Source organism: Macrobrachium nipponense, chromosome 11 (assembly GCF_015104395.2).
Source record: "Macrobrachium nipponense isolate FS-2020 chromosome 11, ASM1510439v2, whole genome shotgun sequence".
NCBI classification, from domain to species: Eukaryota; Metazoa; Arthropoda; class Malacostraca; order Decapoda; family Palaemonidae; genus Macrobrachium; species Macrobrachium nipponense.
In genome coordinates, this window is record NC_061087.1 from 53,622,833 (window position 1) to 53,637,808 (window position 14,976).

Genomic DNA, 14,976 nt, shown 5'->3' on the forward strand with positions numbered 1-14,976 from the left:
GTTGACAATAGGCACCATCCTTAAGCAGAAGGATGTCATCAAAGCAGCTACACCTTCCAAGGGCGTGACTATTTTGTCTAGCAAGAGGAGCTACGTGCATGATGAAATGGAAAGGCTGCTTCTTGTCTGGATAAAAGACAAGGAAATCGCTGGCGATACGATAACGGAGACGGCAATCTGCCACAAGGCCAGCGCTATTTTCGTCGATTTGATTGCCGAGGCCGAAGATGACGGAGGAGAAGGGACATCGACGCCAACCCCAGAGTTCAAGGCTTCTCATGGGTGGTTCGAGAAATTCCGTAAACGGACTGGCATCCATTCGGTGGTGTGGCATGGGGAGGCGGCCAGCTCAGACACGAAAGCGGCCGAAGCCTTTATTAAGGCGTTCGACAAGATGACTCTCGAAGAAGGCTACAGTTCTCAGCAAGTCTTCAACTGTGATGAGACTGGCCTTTTTTGGAAAAAAATGCCTTGCGGACATACATCACACAGGAAGAGAAGAAGCTACTCGGCACATAAGCTTACGCTCGCACTTTGTTCGAACGCCAGTGGGGATTGCAAGGTGAAGCCCCTACTTGTGTATCATTCGGAGACTCCATGAGCCTTCAAGGCCCACAAAGTGCTTAAGGAGAAGCTTCCAGTGATGTGGAGGGCTAATGCGAAAGCCTGGGTAACGAGACTTTTGTTCACCAAGTGGGTAAATCTGTGTTTCGGCCCGACAGCGAAGAAATTCTTGGAAGAGAAGCGCCTCCCTCTGAAATGTCTGCTGTTGTTGGACAATGCCCCTGCTCACCCTCCTGGCCTCGAGGAAGATATCCTAGTGGAGTATTCGTTTATCAAGGTTTTTTATCTTCCGCCTAACACCACCCCTCTCCTCCAGCCCATGGACCAGCAAGTGATATTGAACTTCAAGAAGCTGTATACGAAACATCTTTTCAAGAGATGTTTTGACATCACCGATGCCACAAACCTCACCTTGCGTGAATTTTGGAAGGAGCATTTCAATGTTGTGATATGCATCCAACTCATCGACCAAGCTTGGCAGGAGGTTTCGAGGCGAACCTTGAATTCTTCGTGGAGGAAACTCTGGCCTGATGCCGTATCCGCCCGAGACTGTGAGGGATTCGATGTGGGCGAAGCTGGTGCTGTAGGTTCAGGAACAGTTGACGATCCTGAAACTGTTTCACAACCAGATCTTGACGAGATTGTTGCACTCGGCAAGTCCATGGGGCTGGTCGTCGACGAGGACGACATCAATGACCTTCTTGAGGAGCACCAAGAGGAGCTTACGATGGATGACCAGAAGGAGTTTGAGGCCATGCAACATAACGTCATTCAAGAAGTGTTCTCTAGCAGCGGCGAGCAGGACGCTATGACAACGGCAGAAATTAAGGATGCTCTAGCTGCTTTTCATAAGGTGCAATCATTCGTAGAAAAGACACCCCGAAAAGCCTTACACAGGTCGTATGCATGCACAGTTCGATGGCGTTTGCCTGAGTCGTTTCAGGAACATTGTCAAAAGCAGGCAGAAGCCATCTTCCTTGGATAGTTATTTTTCAAAGAGGCCTTTAGTAGGAGTGAGCAAAAAAGGAAGAACCAAGTGATACTACGAAAAAACAGGAGTGAGCAAAAAAGGAAGAACCAAGTGATACTACGAAAAAACATAGTTGAAAGTGGTGAAGAAAAAAAAAAACGTAAAGTATAAAAACAAAAAAAAGTAAAAATAAAAAAAAAAAATAAAAAATTAATTTTAAGTTTATTGGAAAGTTAAGTGTTACAGTTTTGTTCATGTGTTTGTAAAGTTTAGTTTATGTTTTCCTGACATTTTTTTATGTGTTTCGTAAAGTTAAGTGTACGTATCTGCCATTTGTCCTCCTGTCATGTAGCCACTTCGGATCTAGCCTCAACTCGAAAGGGTAAGCTTCAACATTTGACTTACATACGTACGTATGTACGTACAGTATTTCTTGTATACCATGTACACTAATACACTTTATTTACAGGTACATACATATTAGTACTACTAGTATGTATTAAGTTAGATATTGAATGGTCCAAATTGTTGTAGTATTTCATTGTTTATAGGTCAATTTAGCTTTAATTTGAAATGTACTGTGGTGTTTTTGTAGGGCTTGGAACGGATTAGTAATTTTACTGTATATATATATTTATATATATACAGTATTCCCCCCGTATTTGTGGGGGATGTGTACCAGACACCCCCATGAATAGTTAAAACCCACGAATAGTTAGCACCACGACTAAAAATGCTTATAACTGCCTATCTTGAAAGTTCAGATACCAAATGTATACCTTTAATAACATCCTACTTCAAATATACCTAAAATTACTAAACTATTACTGTATTAATCTTTGAGATTATATTATTATTATAATTTCAAAGTCATCTTAAACATTTTACCATTAAAAATATATACCTACAGCCAGTAACAGAGAGAGAGAGAGAGAGAGAGAGGAGAGAGAGAGAGACCAGTGAATGGCAACATCATATATCTGACCATCGAGAGTGAAATTGTGAATTATTTCAGAGAGAGAGAGAGAGAGAGAGAGAGAGAGAGAGAGAGAGAGAGAGAATAACTCCTAAACTCCGACTCCTTCCCCTCTGCCAATACGTATATCAAACTGTTATTTACTCCCCCGCCCACCTTCCTCCACGTGGATAAAAAGACTGGTAATCGCTATTTTTAATTAATCTTATTAATATTTGAAAATTAGTTATAAGGTAAATAATTTATTTATACTACAAAACAAATAGACATACGTAAGTAAGAAAGAGAGAGAGAGAGAGAGAGAGAGAGAGAGAAAATGTTATTGTTACTGTTTAATCTCATTAAACTTAATATTATTTGTAAACTAGTACTGTATATTATTATTTTACCATAAAATGTGTTAATGTCCTTAAAGATACACTTATACATACATTTCCAGTCCAAACAGAGGGCGAGAGTTACCACTAACACATACTATCTCGTGTGGCAAAAGAGAGAGAGGGGGGGGGGGAAGGGTTATCCTTATTTAAAAGACTGAAATGGATAGATTATTGTACTTCTATAAAATACTATCACATATGAATTTTGAAATTAGTTATATTACTATTATTATTATTATGCGAAAATATTAATAAACAAACACATGTACCATAGCAATTCTCATCTCAGTAAAAGAGAGAGAGAGAGAGAGAGAGAGAGAGAGAGAGAGAGAGAGAGAGAGAGAGAGAATTTACGTGATCATTGAGAGGGCAACAGTTGTTGGACCCCAGCCAACTCACCTTGCTACGTGGAGTTCAAAGAGAAAGATGCCAGGTAAAATGCATTTTCTTTCATTCTTACATAATTTTTTATTTATAAACTAAAATCTTGCTAATTCACTTTAGTATTTTCTTTAATGAATTGCTATTGTTGCTGTTTACATTAATATTGATATTTGAAAATCAGTAAATCATTTATCATCCAAAAAACATACATCTATGAGAGAGAGAGAGAGAGAGAGAGAGAGAGAGAGAGAGAGAGAGAGAGAGATTTTCGTAGTATTTGTAATATACTTTCACATATGATTTTTGTAATCACGGTTATTATTATTATTATTATTATTATTATTATTATTATTATTATTATTATCAATATTACTATTATATGAAGATATTAATAAACATATTATACATACGTGTACCATAAAAATCTCTCATCTCAGGAGAGAGAGAGAGAGAGAGAGAGAGAGAGAGAGAGAGAGAGAGAGAGAGACCTGGAGTTCGAAAGAAAGATACGTGAAGACGGGGATTTCCTTCATTCTTACATAATTTTTAAAATTTATGAACTAAAATCTTACTAATTCGATGTATTATTTTCTTTCATGAAGTGATTGCTCTTTACATTAATATTAACCCTTAAACGCCGAATGGACGTATTAAACGTCGAGTCAAAATGTCTCTCGTATGCCGAATGGACGTACCATACGTCGACTCAAAAAAGTTTTTTTAAAAATTCGCGGAAAAATACTTATAGGCCTACCAGCCGAAAACTTTTGAATCACGCGCCTTGGGGGATGCTGGGAGTTCGCGGATCAAGGCGTTGTTTTGTTTACAATCATTACGCAGGCGCGCAAGTGCAAATTTCTTTCTTATCGCACTAAAAAGTATCAGTGACACATCTCAAAAATTATTTCCGTCACTTTGACATAATTTTTGCACAGTTTTAAATTATCCGTTACATGAAGTATTGTATATGAAAATGTGCGCAATTTCATTTAGAATACAACAAAAAAATACTCATGATTGTAGCTTTTATCAGTTTTGAAATATTTCCATATAAATAACGATAAGTGCCAAAATTTCAACCTTCGGTCAACTTTGACTCTACCGAAATGGTCGAAAAATGCAATTGTTAGCTAAAACGCTTTTATATTTTAGGTAATATTCCAAACCTATTTACCTTAATTTTGCAAGAAAATTGGGAAGTCTCTAGCACAATAATTTCGATTTATGGTGAATTTAGGAAAAAACTTTTTCCTTACGTCCGCGCGGTAAACTCTTCCGAAAAATCATACGTGTGATTGTGGTAATGTTTGCACCATTTTAAATTAGCCGTTACATAAAGTTTTATATATGAAAATGAGCGCAATTTCATGTAGAATACAACGAAAAATAACTGAAGGTTGTAGCTTTTCTCATTTTCGAAATATTTGCATATAAATCACGATAAATAGAAAAAAAACCACGTTGGGTCAACTTTGACTCTACCGAAATGGTCGAAAAATGCAATTGTATGCTAAAACTCTAATATTTTAGTAATATTCAATCATTTACCTTCATTTTGCAACAAATTGGAAGTCTCTAGCACAATATTTAGATTTATGGTGAATTTATGAAAAAAACTTTCCTTCCCTCCGTGGGCGGATTCTCCGCCATAAATCTCCGAAATGCGTACATCGCATTCTCGGAAAATGTGCTCCGTTTCATATTAGGCATTTCATAGTTTTATATATGAAAATGTGCGCAATTTCATGTAGAATGAAAGGAAAAATATTTGAAGGTTGTAGCTTTTCTAATTTCCGAAATAATTGCATATAAAAAAAATATATATAAAAATTCGCCATTCGGTCAACTTTAACTCGTCCGAAATGGTCTAAAACTGCAATTGTAAGCTAAAACTCTTACAGTATCGTAATATTCCATCATATAACTTCATCTTGAAACAAATTCGAAGTCTCTATAACAATATTTAGATTTATGGTGAATTTTTGAAAAAAATATTTTTTTACGTCTGCGCGTTACGAATTCATGCATCATTTTGTGATAATATTTTCTCTGTGTTGCTTTTATCGTTTTACAATATGTTATACACCAAAATGATCAGAATTTAGCGTACAATTATATATGAAATTTCGTTTTTGCGCTATCATATATCGCATTATTTATATATGATAATGATAATTTTTTTCATTTCTGATGGTTGCATACTAAACTTCAGCCAATGACAAAAAAAAGGAGCCAAAAATGAACTCTTAATCTTGAAAACTAAGCGAGCTGTGTTTCATTGAAAAAAATATTTTTTCCGCTTCCACGTTCACTCCGAAACACCTCCGGCACACGGGAGACAATTTTTTTTTACCGCTTCGGCGTTTAAGGGTTAATATTAGAAAATTAGTAAATGATTTATCACACAAAAAGCATACATCGCTGTAAGAGAGAGAGAGAGAATTATTAGTTATTATGTTATTAAACTTACTAATACAGTTTATTGATGCAATATTCCATAAAAATTTTAAAATTAGTTTTAATTTGGTTTGGTATCATGAAATGTTTTTAGGCATGAAAATAACATCAAAATACACTAATTAGTGACTATTTATCATTGGAAAATCCCGCGAATAGGCGAATTCACTGCAAATAATGGTTATATATGGTCCAGATAAAAATCCGCGATTCCAGAGAACACGAATACGGGGGCCCTACTATATATATACATATATATATATATATATATATAGTATATATCTATATTATATTATAATATATTATATATATATATATCTATATATATATATATAATAATTTATATATAGATATATTATATATATATATATATATATATATATGTATATATATATATATATATATATCTATATATATATATTATCTATATATATATATATATATATATATATATATCTATATATATATCTATATCTAGATACTATATATATTATATATGATCATATATATATATATATATCTATATATCCCTATATGATATATATATGTATATATATATATATATATAGATATATATATATATATATATGTTATATATTATATATATATATATCTCATATATATATATATATATATCTATAATATATATCTATATAGGATATATATATATATATGGTATATAATATAGGGTATTATATATACTCTCATATAGATATATATATATATCTATAATATAGATATGTATCTATATATATACTATATTATCTATATATATAATCTATATAGATCTTATATCTATATATATATCTATATATCTATATATATAGTATAATCTAGATATATATATCGATATAGATATCTATAGATATATATACTATATATATATATATAGATATATCTCATATATATATATCTATATATATGATATAGATAGATAGATATAGATCGAGATCATCTATATTATATGTACTATATGGATATATGTTATATATATATATATACTCTATATATATATATCGATCGATATATATATATGTATATTGTCTCTATTATATATATATATATATTTATATTCTATATATATAAATCGATAGATCAATATATATATATATATATATATCTATATATCTATATATATATATAATAATCATTTTATATATATATATTAACTCAATTGATATGGATAAGCAAAAGTAATTCAAAACAGGTATTTATTTAAGTTTCTGAATATATAATATTTTGTGTGGCCTCCATTCTGCCTGTACCACAGCCTGCATTATTGAGGGGTATGATCTCAGCAAATTGCAAAAAAGCTTTAGACTCAAACTCCATTTCCCTGAGTACTTTGGTCACCTCTCTTTGCAGGTTGTTGAGGCTTGGTATACCATCATAGTTCACTATGTGCGCTTCAACACGATCCTTTAAGATACTACCAATGTTTTCACACACATTAAAGTCAGTGGAGCTACCTGGAAATTCACTTGTTGAGAAGATATCTATACCACTGTTTCAAAGTGGCTCATGTGTCTTAAGAGCCTTGAAACATGGTGCCTTATCATGCAAAATTGTGACTTCTTCAACAGATAACACATTTTCAGGATCTTTGAGGAAAGGAAATACTCCACCAGTAAGCACAGTTTCTCTGAAGTAGTCACCATTCCTTGACTGTCCTTTTTCTTTGATGATCCACATTAACTGTTTGGCTGTGAAACAGAGAAAAACTCTCAAACATTCACAAAATTTCACAACTTGGCGAAAACGCACGTCATTGCTGGTATTATCCTACTTTGCAGCCCAAATAAGGTCATTTTTATGATTTGGCTTCCTGACTGTGTAAATGAAGAATTCATCTGATGCGGCAACATGGAGAAAGTCAGCTTCATCCCAATCTTTAAGAAATGAACCACAAAACCATGCACGGTCTTCTCTCTGTTGCTGAGTAATGTTGGGCTTGCTGATAACCTGAAATGGTTTGGTACCAGATTTTTTCAACTCATGATATACAGCACTATAACTTCCTTTCTCTCCCCTTTCTGTTTCTAGTTCAATCACCAATTTACATAAAGACTTTCTTGGTCTACCCACTGCCTCAGCTACGATGTCTTTTGACTCCTGAGAAAGGACTTCAGGCCTTCCAAGATTCTCACTCTTTTCGCGATGACAGTCATATGGATTTTTGTTTCAGTTTCATTTAACAAAGGATTCATCTCTTTTAATGTATTCAGCTATCTAGGAATGTGAAATGAAGGATGCGCCAGCATCCCTGGCCTCTCTGAAGGCTATAGCCCGGATTCGGTCAATCCATGTGATTTGCTCCGAGTCAGTAGCCATGGCTGTATCTAACTCTGTCACTCAGACTGAAAATACAAGAAATGTAAAATTAAAAATAGTTTAATAGAAACTTAAGATAATGTATTTGGAGATAGGCTATAGGCCATGATGGAAAAACTCCGGCACAGTTGATGACTATTGGCATGTCACTCCCGAATTTCCTTGGTACTGCCTCAAGTAGTGAAAGTACTATAAATGATACAAAGGAACACCCTGTTCCAAGTAAAGCAGCAGAGCCAGAAAACCAAATAGGGTGCATAAATAAAAAAGAAACAAACTAAAATAAATTGGTAAACTCCAATATCGTAACTATAGAACCATATATGATGAACAATAATTCTGAATTAGAAACAAATAATCCTCCCAACAATACAGAAAAATATAAAAGTCAAAATAGACAAGCAACATACCTAAAACAAGGACTAAAAAGAAACAAAAATTACCGACTTAATCCCACATTGATACATTTTGATGACCTCTTGGGACCAGATAACTGGTCAAGATTTCTAGTCCTCAAAGCTGACAACAAAATGTCAGCAGCGATATTAGAAAACAAATACTTAACATATATCCAACACAGGACATGGAATGTAGACACATCAAGGACAATGAATGGCTTATCCAAGTAACCAATAAAAAGCAGTCCACTGCCTTTTTAAATATAACAGAAATAAATAATATAAAAGTAACAATTACAAGCCACGAAACATTGAATTATGTACAGGGTACAGTCATCCTACCCAATAGCAAGTAGGAGCTTCCTTCAAAACAACTACTGCTAGACTTCTTAAAATTGAGATATAACAATATTCACGATCTAGAAACATACTCGATTTCCAGTAGGAAAGACAAAAATGAAAATATCAACATTGCCAAAATAAAATTTACAGGCCAAGACCTACCATTTAAAATAAAAAATCCTTGGACAAAATAGAGAAGTTTGTCCTTTCGTTCCAAAACCACTACAATGTACACAGTGCTCAAGGTATGGACACACATACAAAAAATCCCGTAATAAGGCAATATGTGCAGTCTGCACATCAGATAACCATACCACTCATTGGAACTGTAATCACCCAAAATGTATTAATTGTGGACTAGCCCACACAACTTCGGTTGTTAATAAATAGGACAGGAATGTCAGTCATGGAAGCCAGACTCGAGCCTAAAAGTAAGAGGAGTTAATAATCCATCCAAAACCCCCACCTTTTCAAATGTGACTAAAAATTAAGACATCAAGAGGCACGATAACAAACAAGATAATATAAACGTAGAAACTAAATTTCATACCAATAATACTGAAACCCAAAATAAAAGTGATATTATACCAACCAATACCACTACTAACATAGATGATTCAGTTATCCATGGAAAAGAACTTCCAATGGAAGAGGAGTTAAATGATAATAATAATCGAACTGACATAAAAAAAAAAAGAATACTGGAACGAACCCCACCTAAGGGAAAAAAGTGAATATTGAAAATTACAATCAATCCAAAGAAACTCCAACTTCACCAGGAGAACATTTTAAAAAAGATATTGTACTAATCTCATCACAAGTGGAAATACACACTTACCCTCAATCTCAATCAAACAGCCAACATCTGGACAGTAAAGAAACAATTAATCACTTTACTATTCCCACCAAATAATAGTAATGAAAATCATACCATTAAACCAAACCATAATATAACTATTACCCCCCCCCCCCCCCAACCATCCACAAGACCCAAGTATTCCATTACCAACAACAAAACAAATAACCCCTCAAACCGACAGTCCTTATCACTGCAGAAAAAGACCAAGAGAATTATAAAACCAGAAATTTCAAAAGCTATATCAAATACTTCTGAACCAATAATTAACATTACCAAACATGCTTTGTTTTCTAGTTGTAATGACTGCTTTGTAAGTATATATAACCAACTGACCACCAAGTCAGAGGACACAGTACGAAATTGTATAGACAATTTTATTAAATTAAGGAAATGCCCTTTAACACACCAACATGAGAGCGAATTATGTTCTGAATCCTTAAAATACAAAAAGGAAGTTATAAAATAAAAAATAGACTTATTAATATTCAATTATGAAAAACAAACCACTGCTGAATCTAATAACCAACATACAAATACAACGATTAAAAAACCACAAATAAATCCAAATGGATATAAACTACGAGGCAAAGTAAAATCCACAATCAATTTACAGAATTTAACACCAATTCCTCCCAATAATGGAATATAAAATTATTCAATGGAATATAAATGGTCTCTTAACGAGACCACAACCTAATGTGCATATGTCTACAACATATAGGAAGTAACCCTACAAATATCCAACACTATAAAATTGCCTGTTATTCACCAACTGACGGTGGAAAATTAGGCACAACTATGTACGTTCATAATAGCATAACATATGAACATTTCAACATACCATCTATGCCATATCAAATAACAGTTATTAAACTGTATATGCCTGGCAAAAGTAAAATCACTATTTGTAATTTATATAAACAACCAAATTTCAATGCAAATTTTAGTGATTTTTTCTGAAATTATTAGCAAAAGTATACACTAACCCCTACTTATAGTAGGAGATTTTAATGCACATAATCCATTATGGGATACTAATAACCCCGCTGACATATCCGGAACCAACATAGAAAAAACTATACTGAAATACAACCTGTGTTGTCTCAATGAAAGTGAAGTTCCAACATATTTTTCAAATACACACTTAACCTTTTCCTCAATTGACATTGATCATTATGTTCCAATGATGTAGCCGAGAAATTTGAATGGAATGTCCTAGACGATTCATACACAAGTGACCATTTCCCAATCATTCTGAACTACTTAAGTAATATCAAAATATAGCCACCCACAAGATATAATATCCAAAAAGCTGATTGGGATAAATATTTCTTATACACTCGAAACACACCACCATTCCCACATAACGAAGATCACAATACTACATGTGAATCCTTCTCAAACTTCATAATAAAAGCTACAGATGAAAGCATTCCAAAACCAAATCACATTCCACAAAATCCCCTTCACCTGTCCCCCCCATGGTGGAATCCAACCTTAACCTTAAGTCAAATCAAACATATACTGGGTCGCAACCTTAACAGACTCAAAACTCGCCTTAAATCACTCAACAAAATGCCCTATGATATTAACATATTAAACAAAATAGTTATAACCTAACATAACAATTAACCACATTAAACCACTATATAACAAATATACAGCCAAATTTAGAAAAACGGTAATAGCTGAAAAAATCGCATCATGGAAAGAATATGTCTCAAACATATCTTCAAACACTTCCACGAGGGATATCTGGCAGAAGATAAGGAATATCAATGGAAAGCATATAAAACCTCCAAGAAGTGCAATACATCTAAATGGAAAAAATATACCATGATACTTATGAAATATCAAATATAATTGGAAAGCATTTTGAAAACATCAGTGCTTACTCTAGCCTAGATATACATTTTCAAAATATCAGGAAACCAAAAGAAAATATAATACTCAATTTTGGAACTTTTGTAGACCTGGAATATAATTATATTTTCAACATGGATGAACTAGATTATGCCATCAACTCATGTCATCCCTCCGCACCAGGATATGATAAAATATCATTTGAAATGATAGAAAAATTAGCTCCTATAGCTAAATCATATTTATTAAAATTTTATAATAGTATCTGGCTAAAACGTGTCTTTCCTGATAAATGGAAGCATGCCATAATAATTCCAATAAATAAACCAGGGAAGGATGCAAGTAATCCATCCAATTATAGACCGATATCCCTAACAAGCTGCTTATGCAAAAGCTTAGAAAAAATTGTTAATGAACGATTAACGTATGTAATAACCAAAGAATCCATTTTAACACCAACACAATCGGGTTCAATAGCTGGCAGATCAACCCTAGATCCCTTAACACATTTAGAAGATATCAAAAGGGACTTTGAACAAAAAAAAAAATAACAGTAGCTATATTTTTTCATATAGAAAAAGGTAGTGTCTTGAGCTGTACATTGTTTGCTTTAGCAATCAATGACATTGCTATAAATTTACCAATTGGTGTATAAAAAGGAAACAATGGCATTACTATAAATTTACCAAGTGGTGTAAAATACAGTTTATATGACTTTGTTATTCACTATACGAGTAGTAATTTGAGACATGCTCAGAGAGTTCTCAGTGCTGCCATTTCAAATATATGTAGTTGGACAAATTCAGTTGGATTTAAATTTTCAAACAATAAAACAAAAGCAATCATCTTCTACAAAGACAAAAGATGGCTGAAGAACCAAACGATCAAACTTCACCTTTATAGCACTGAAATACAATTTTGTACAAAAATTAAATATCTAGGAGTGATATTTGATCAACATTTAAATTGAAAAGAGCACATCAAATTCACTAAAGCCAAGGGCATCAAAGCCCTTGCTATTTTGAAAACGTTATCACACACTAATTGGGGAGCAAAGCAAGATATTTTATTAATGATATATAGGCTACAGTCTTACCCGTAATAGATTACTGCTGTCCAATATATTCATCCGCCTCAGAATCTGCATTAAAAACTCTCGATGCAGTGCACCATGAAGGCATGCGATTGTGCACAGGAGCATTCCGATCGTCCCCAACAAGCTCGCTTCTGGTCGAGGCAGGTGTGTTGCCCTTGAAACATCACCGTAATTTGATAGCAATACGAAGACGTCTTTCACTGCAAGCGGGAATGTCTCCTGCAGCTGACTGCTTTCAGAATTATAATCCAGTAACAGAAGTTAATAGTACTAGCTCTTTCCCAATAAGAACTAAATGCATAATGAACCTGCATAACATACATCCAATTTTTCACCCACCAATGGAATTGCCACCACCATGAATTTTAAAACGAATTAAGATATGTACCTCCCTGTCTTACCTGCTTAAAAAGCAAATGGCAAGTACAGAAATGTACCACCAACATGCTTTGGAGCACATTAGAAGAAAAGGAAACAAATTCATAGTATATACAGATGGATCCAAAAATAATGTTGGAGTAGGAGCATCTGCATATTCGAAAAAATATGTTAATCAAAAGAAGCCTACCTTTAATATCATCAATATTTACTGCTGAAGTCACAGCCATACATATGGCTCCTGATATGATATCTGAGGCAAAAGCAAGTGTCTCTGTTATTTTCAGTGACTCGCGTAGTGCTATAGATGCCATAAGATAGTATAAATCAGTAAACCAAGTAGTGCAGGAAATACAAATAAAAATTCATCAACTCCTCCAATCAGGATTATCAATAGAAATATTTTGGATCCCAGCACACGTAGGAATAAAAGGAAATGAAAATGCAGACTCAGCTTCCAAATTAGCCTGCACTATCCCTCCAGCAATTACACATGCCCCAGTGTCAGACTGGATAACATCTGTTAAACCATTGATATACCAGGTTTGGTAAAGAGATTCGGCCTTAATGCCAAACACAAATAAATTTAAAAACATATAAACTGAAAGTGTATGCATGGAGGACATCCTCACAAAAAGAAAGATCAAAAGAGGTGATCCTAAGAAGGCTCCGTATAGGACACACAAGATTCTCACATGGTCGCATGATGTCAACACTACATGCTGACCCAATAAAGTGTAATAGATGTCAAACACCCATGATAGTGCAGCATTTACTTATTGAGTGCCCAAATTGGACCCAGCAAAGATCAATTTATCTACGGAATTCAAAAATGAAAAGTATTCTTGCTGAAAGCAAAGATTTTTCAATTAACAGCATCATAAATTTTTAAAATAAGACAGGTTTCTTAAATAAAGTCTAATTTTTTAAAATTTAATTTTAATTTTTATTTATTTATTTTTTTAAGTATTATTATTTTTTTCCTTCTCCTTCTCAGGATTAATTCCTGAGAACCAGCCCGAGAAGAGTCTACTTGAGACTCAGAGGTCTGGAAAAACTAACCCCTATTAATAATAATAACACAGGAACAGAGCGCTCCCCCCTTCCCCTATCTCTTGGAGACTGCTCCACATATTCAATTGCTCTATCCCTCTATTGTGCTTTCCCGCAATGGCACTACCGTAGAAGACGGATGAGCCCAGGCTATCAGGTACTGTCGAAGTTAATTGTTTAGGCAGTCTCTCCTTACATTTTCTGATTCTTTTACGTTTCATTGCTACAAACGACTAGTAGTCCTTAGTCACTCCCCAAGTACCACTTCCAGCCATTGCACTGTGTAACCTGCCACCCCTTTTGAGTGTGGTGGAGGTGTAAGTGTCCTCTCATGGTATTTTTGAATCATTAAATGTCCCTTAGTGATTAGTTTTGCAATAGTGCTGGGATGCAACATTCATCTTTTGTAAGCTATTGTCTCAGACCCCTGTGATGAATCAGTAACATAACTCCCGCAAAAGGGATTGTGTTTAGTCTTCAGGGCATTTTGTGATCCCTCCACTTGTTTGTAGCCAGTGTATTGATGTTTTCATAACATCTTTTGTAGATGCTCTACCATGCGCCTTGTTGTGGTAAGTGTATTCTTGTGAACGTGTGATTCAGGGCTTCATCATATCTCCGCTGTTTCATTTCCCTCAGAACCAAATATTCCGGTCTACAGCAGCGAGCCTATCTCACTGCCTTTTGTATGGAGTAGTGAAATATATGTAGTAAGGAAATTTTAGCATCACTACTGGCTGAACCAGGACAAAATTTGCAACTAAATAATTCCTTCACCAATATGTTCTCATAGGTCTCTAATATTACCCCCCCCCAAAAAAAAACCTAACTTCCTGGGCCCCTAGCAAAAACTTTAGGGGGCAAGCCCCCACCCCCCCTCCGGATATCGCTATTTCTTTACATTTTCGAGTTATACTCCAAAACT

General features: G+C 34.3%; 1 protein-coding gene across 3 annotated transcripts in view; it reads left to right on the forward strand.

Annotated features, from left to right (window-relative positions):
- The window catches only part of LOC135205932 (lymphocyte cytosolic protein 2-like), a 408,856-nt gene that overhangs the window by 72,311 nt on the left and 321,569 nt on the right, over positions 1-14,976 (forward strand). The window contains exon 1 of one of the 3 annotated variants that reach the window (XM_064237141.1): positions 14,109-14,208. The exons of the other annotated variants lie outside the window; for them this stretch is intronic. Within the exon in view, the coding sequence (XP_064093211.1) occupies positions 14,191-14,208 (18 nt within the window). The 5' untranslated portion in view covers positions 14,109-14,190. Of the gene's footprint in view, positions 1-14,108; positions 14,209-14,976 lie in introns of those variants that run through there. 3 annotated transcript variants of the gene reach the window in all.